Source organism: Oncorhynchus masou, chromosome 9 (genome assembly GCF_036934945.1).
Source record: "Oncorhynchus masou masou isolate Uvic2021 chromosome 9, UVic_Omas_1.1, whole genome shotgun sequence".
NCBI classification, from domain to species: domain Eukaryota; kingdom Metazoa; phylum Chordata; class Actinopteri; order Salmoniformes; family Salmonidae; genus Oncorhynchus; species Oncorhynchus masou.
In genome coordinates, this window is record NC_088220.1 from 19,222,823 (window position 1) to 19,229,153 (window position 6,331).

At 44.4% G+C, this 6,331-nt stretch overlaps 1 protein-coding gene across 1 annotated transcript in view; it reads right to left on the bottom strand.

Moving 5' to 3' along the window:
* Positions 1-5,701, bottom strand: part of LOC135545645 (storkhead-box protein 2-like) — a 69,797-nt gene extending 64,096 nt beyond the window's left edge. Inside the window, 1 exon segment of the mRNA XM_064973404.1 lies at positions 5,140-5,701. Within this exon segment, the coding sequence (XP_064829476.1) occupies positions 5,140-5,305 (166 nt within the window). The 5' untranslated portion in view covers positions 5,306-5,701.
* Positions 5,702-6,331: the final 630 nt, after the last annotated feature.

Below are 6,331 nucleotides of genomic sequence, written 5' to 3' on the forward strand. Positions count from 1 at the left end.
GGAGTAGGGGACCTTGTGAATTTCAGGTAAAATAACAACTCAATGTTTATATCCCAGGACAAATTAGCTTGCTACAGCAACCTAGCTACATAGGACAAATTAGATAGCAAGTGCAAGCTAGCTAGCCAAATTGCCATTAATGTTTAATGCTTTTCGACCTGTTCCCAAATTAATGTAATTGGTTCAGAGTTGGATTTGATATTTTAACTTGCATTTCGTGATCGTGTTTGGTGTGGGGGGGACAAAATACATTTATGCACGATGGCGCATGCGCGCAGCTGGTTTGGGTTCCGTGTAAGGATTGGGAGGCATTTACTTGCCAAGTGCTCTTAAAAGCTCTCCCCACAGTCAGAAGTTTACTTTACAAAACCATGAGGAAAGAGGAGGCTTAAAACCATGAGGAAAGAGGAGGCTTAAAACCATGAGGATAGGGGAGGTTTACAAACCATGAGGAAAGAGGAGGCTTAAAACCATGAGGTTAGGGGAGGTTTAAAAACCATGAGGAAAGAGGAGGCTTAAAACCATGAGGATTGGGGAGGTTTAAAAACCATGAGGAAAGAGGAGGCTTAAAACCATGAGGAAAGAGGAGGCTTAAAAGACAGGCAGCTTTTCCTTTGTGGTTCTCTTCTACACTAGACACATACAGGTCAGAGAAAAGGACATACTGTACAGTATATATACAGCAGTATGTAGACACCCCTTCAAATGAGTGCGATCCGGCTATTTCAGTCACACCCTTTGCTGACAGGTGTATACAATCGAGCACACAGCCATGCAATCAAACATTGACAGTAGAATGGTCTTACTGAATATTTCCCTTCCCAGAAGAGTGGAGGCTATTATATCGACAAAGGGGGGACCAACTCCGTATTAATGCCCATGTTTTTGGAATGAGATGTTCGATTAGCATGTATCCACATACTTTTGGTCATGTAGTGTATGTCTGCCACATACACCCACAGAGACAGATTTCGCTAATGGATTTGGAACAACATCCAAAAATGCCCCATAGTCTTTCTGTACAATGTAATGTTGAATGATAGCCAGGTGAGGTAGGAAGGAGCTATCTCACCTGGGGAAGGAAACCCTGACTTCCTCAGTCTTCGGGTTCATGTTCTAATTTTCCCCTTCAAGCTGAATTTAGCTGACACACAATAAAAGCTTGGGATGCATTTCTGCCTGTGGAATGTTCATAGTTTACGTAGCAATGACAAATGCATTTACTTTAATTTTTTATGTTCTTTGCAGTAGAGCTCGACCGATTAATCGGAATGGCCGATTAATTAGGGCCGATTTCAAGTTTTCATAACAATCGGAAATCGGTATCTTTGGACGCCGATTATGCCTATTTTTTATTTATTTAAAAAAAATGTACACCTTTATTTAACTAGGCAAGTCAGTTAAGAACACATTCTTACTTTCAATGACGGCCAAGGAACGGTGGGTTAACTGCCTTGTTCAGGGGCAGAACGACAGATTTTTACCTTGTCAGCTCGGGGATTCAATCTTGCAACCTTACAGTTAACTCGTCTAACGCTCTAACCACCTGCCTCACTAGGAGCCTGCCTGTTACGCGAATGCAGTAAGAAGCCAAGGTAAGTTGCTAGCTAGCATTAAACTTATCTTATACAAATCAATCAATCATAATCACTAGTTATAACTACACATGATTGATGATATTACTAATTTATCTAGCATGTCCTGCGTTGCATATAATCGATGCGGTGCGCATTTGCGAAAAGGACTGTCGTTGCTCCAACGTGTACCTAACCATGAACACCAATGCCTTTCTTAAAATCAATACACAGAAGTATATATTTTTAAACCTGCATATTTAGCTAAAATAAATCCAGGTTAGCAGGCAATATTAACCAGGTGAAATTGTGTCACTTCTCTTGCGTTCATTGCACGCAGTGTCAGGGTATATGCAACAGTTTGGGCCGCCTGGCTCTTTGCCAACTAATTTGCCAGAATTTTACATAATTACGACATAACATTGAAGGTTGTGCAATGTAACAGCAATATTTAGACTGATGGATGCCACCTGTTAGATAAAATACCGAACGGTTCCGTATTTCACTGAAAGAATAAACGTTTTGTTTTCGAGATGATAGTTTCCGGATTCGACCATATTAATGACCTAAGGCTCGTATTTCTGTGTGTTATTATGTTATAATTAAGTCTATGATTTGAGAGAGCAGTCTGACTGTGCGATGGTAGGCACCAGCAGGCTCGTAAGCATTCATTCAAACAGCACTTTCGTGTGTTTTGCCAGCTGCTCTTCGCAATGCTTCAAGCATTGAGCTGTTTTTGACTTCAAGCCTATCAACTCCCGAGTTTAGGCTGGTGTAACCGATGTGAAATGGCTAGCTAGTTAGCGGGGTGCACGCTAATAGTGTTTCAAACCTCACTCGATCTGAGACTTGGAGTAGTTGTTCCCCTTGCTCTGCATGGGTAACGCTGCTTCGAGGGTGGCTGTTGTCGTTGTGTTCCTGGTTCGAGCCGAAGTAGGAGCGAGGAGAGGGATGGAAGTTACACTGGCAATACTAAAGTGCCTATAAGAACATCCAATAGTCAAAGGTATATGAAATACAAATGTTATATAGATAAATAGTCCTATAATTCCTATAATAACTACAACCTAAAACTTCTTACCTGGGAATATTGAAGACTCATGTTTAAAGGAACCACCAGCTTTCATATGTTCTCATGTTCTGAGCAAGGAACTTAAACGTTAGCTTTTTTACATGGCACATATTGCACTTTTACTTTCTACTCCAACAATTTGTTTCTGCATTATTTAAACCAAATTGAACATGTTTCATTATTTATTTGAGGATAAATAGATTTGATTGATGTATTATATTAAGTTAAAATAAGTGTTCATTCAGTTCCTTCAGTTAATCGGTATCTTCTTTTTTGGGTCCTCCAATTATCGGTATCGGCGTTGAAAAATCATAATCGGTCGACCTCTACTTTGCAGTGAAAGGCCAGGGAACAAGCCAATATTCATGCACCAAACCAATCAACGGCCCAGGAATCTTTGAGCTTTGGGATGGAGAACCATGATTACTATCAGAACCAGATATTTTGTCCCCATGTAAAACCCATGAGAGAACTAATGACATTAGAGAACATTAAGACTGAGCACAAGGTCCAGCTTAGCTACAGCTCCCCCTCTGGCCACGAAGGCTACGTCCAAAAGGACACCCTATACCCTACATAGAGCTGTACTTCTGACCAGAGCCTTATAAGCCCTGCTCAAAGCAGTGCACTATATAGGGAATAGGGAGCCATGTGGGACGAAGCCCAAAGCGGAGGGTGTTTATCTCTAAACAATGCCTGTGATTGTGACTGACCCTCTAATGCTGCTGCAGCCTGTGAGACAAGGTCTATGGTTAAGGCCATAAGTCAGCCCCTTACTACAATCCACCGGCTCCTTACCACCACTGGTTCATATGATGCCCTCATACGCAAAGGAATAGTTTGGTCGTGGTTACTCTGCCAAATGGCTGAAATTCATATATATGATAATGCATTATTCCTTTGTAGTGCCCTGTGTTTTGGCTAGTCATGTCACATGACCTGGATTTGAACCTTTATTTAAAGCTTTTTCATCAAATTGTCCCCTTTTCTTTTTTATGTAAGATGGTCCAGGACCATCCTCAGACAATTGCTTTCAATCGTCATTTCTGGAAAAGGCTTAAAATAAAGTTTAAAATCCAGGTTATGGGACATGATTAACCAAAACACAGGGTCCTATTCGTTTAATATGCGTGAATATTCTCTTGTTATTGTTTACTTTGTCGAGTTGCATCATGTAGCTCAGCTGCCAGGATGTTGTATTGTGTAAGCCTATTCTTCCTATTTGAAAAGCTACTGTAGCTGCTGGCTCTCAGACTGTCCACTGCTGACGCACACAGAAAACCCTCGGCCAACAAAATTGAGCAAAAATGGTTCTGGCTCTGTCTCCCCGGTCATGTATTCTAATTTGAGGTCTTTTCCCTCCAATTCATATTCATTTCCAATAATGGCCATGGCCATTTACCCTCTGACCCGCTGTGTTGCTAGGAAACTTGAAGAGGCCTTGAATCAATGTAAGTCTTGGCGGTCCTCGGCTCAGCCTCCATTCAGCCTTTCTCTATGGGCTCGTTCAGGCTGAAAATACTCAGGCTCTCCTTTTCTCTGCCTAAGCAAACTGATTGGAGACGTTCTCAGGCCCCCTAACATGCATCCCAGCTCCATCGGTTTGTGTCAGCTCTGCTCCCCACATTAACAAGAAGAGTAATTCAATCAACTCTTGAGGTTAGGCACGCTTAAAAAAATATTAGGATGGAGGAAACAAAACAGAACATCCTGGCACTGTGCGTTGTAGAGTGGCAATGCATTCTGGGGTTTGTGGTTAGCAGGGGGACTACATCTTCTGCTGAAAAGAAACGCGGGAGGTTGTCTTTTTCCTTTGATAAGCTACATGAACGAGGCCTACTGCTGAATATTAATCAGACAAGGCCAATAGAGGGCTCTCTCTCTCTCTCTCTCTTTCTTTTCATTATCAAAATGAGCTGTTTAACCAACAATGAAACATTATGGTTAAAATATCCCTTGCATATTGTAGGCTATTTTCTCTCTGGCACAGGTGATTGCCTGCATTTTAAATGCTGTTTCCCAAGCATTACAAGCATGTTTAGCTGGTGTCATCTGACCCTGGTCCTGCCCGGTCCAATTGTTTGTCATCAGCCAAGATTCAGACAAAGGCCTCTGCACTGTCTGATTCAACCCTAGATCTGATCAGCCTGCTGAATCATACCAACTAACTCAGCCTTTTGACACAATGCTACCATTCCAGACTGATGTTCAGCCGTTAAGATACTATCATGAAAAATCATGGTGGTAAAAATACAGTGATGTCATCATGTAATATTGCTGGGTCCATCTATAATAACAGAGACACATTGTAATTTGTAAAGCAAATAATAGGTTGACATATTTCAAGACAAACAAGTACCCCGCCTGGAAAAATGTCAACTCCAACATCATCACACCTTACTACAGTACAAACAGCAACACACACACAGAATGAGCCGTAGTAGCTAGCTCCATGTTGACGGAGCAGAGCAGAGCAGAGACTGACAGACCCACCTGATGTCATGTAGCCCCGGGGGGACTGGCAGATGTACTGAGGGGGGTAGTGTTTGTGAAGGCGGTAGTCCTTCTCGCTGCGGGACCGGGTGCGTTCCGAGGCCCGGTCCGAGAAATCTGAGCTGGGCCAGGCCCGACGCAGGGTGGTGCTCTGTGTCTTCTTCATGGGGAGGCAGGGAGGGAGGGAGGGCTAGGCTGACCTCCTGAGGGTTGTTGATACCCCCGTCCCCACATCCACCCGGAGGGAGGGCTACACCTCAGCCCAGGTCAGGCTGGAGACATGGAAGCAGGTAGCTAGATTACTGGAATACTATTACTCTCCCTCCGTCTCTCTCCCTGCCACACACACACACACACACACACACACAAACTCACGGCACGATCTCACAGACAAACCGTGGTAACGCTAGCTGCTTGGCTGAATGCTGCGGGAAGGTCTCGTTTCTTTTCCTTGAGTGATCCAAAAGCAGAGGCAGCGTCCAGCGATGCATTACCTTCCTCCGTCTGCCATTAATCCAGGCTTCCAGCCTCCAGCTTCAGCGTGACCAGAGACAAACGAACACTGGGGGGGGGGGGGGCAGCGTGAGAGACCCCGAAATCCAGACAATAGCTCAATTCAGTGCGGGAGGGAGGGCTTGGCTAACCACGAGCCGCGAACACAAAAGAGGCCAAACAGATGAGATCTGCAGCCAGGGGAGGGCTGTCCAGAGCCAGTGTCACTCACCGTCTCCCTGGACTCCCAGAGAAAAGGACGGGAAGCTCTGTGCCGTGCCGTGGGCCCTGCGCCAAGCCAAACAGCACATGAACAAACAAAACCCCAACCCTCCTCTCCTCTAATCAAAATCCAATCAGGGAAATCTGTGAAGCAAAAGTGCAAAAAAATAAAGGCTTCTTCATCAGTAGCAGGCGATCCCCTCTTAAAACTGGTCCATCCACGGCCACAGCTCTCTCTCCTTCAGAAAGGGTGTGTAGTGAGCGAGCGTATCTATGCTCTGTCTGCGCGTGTGTGGATGGATGATGGAGGATGGGAGCTTGATACATATGAGCGAGGATAAGAAAAACACACGGGCGCGCAGGGAAGAAAACCACCCAGCCAGTGTGTATGAGCAGAAAGCAATGACTTTCTCCTTTCCTTTGTATTCCTGTTTTTCTCCTCCAACCCTCAGTGCGGCAGTCTCTCTCCCTCGCTCTC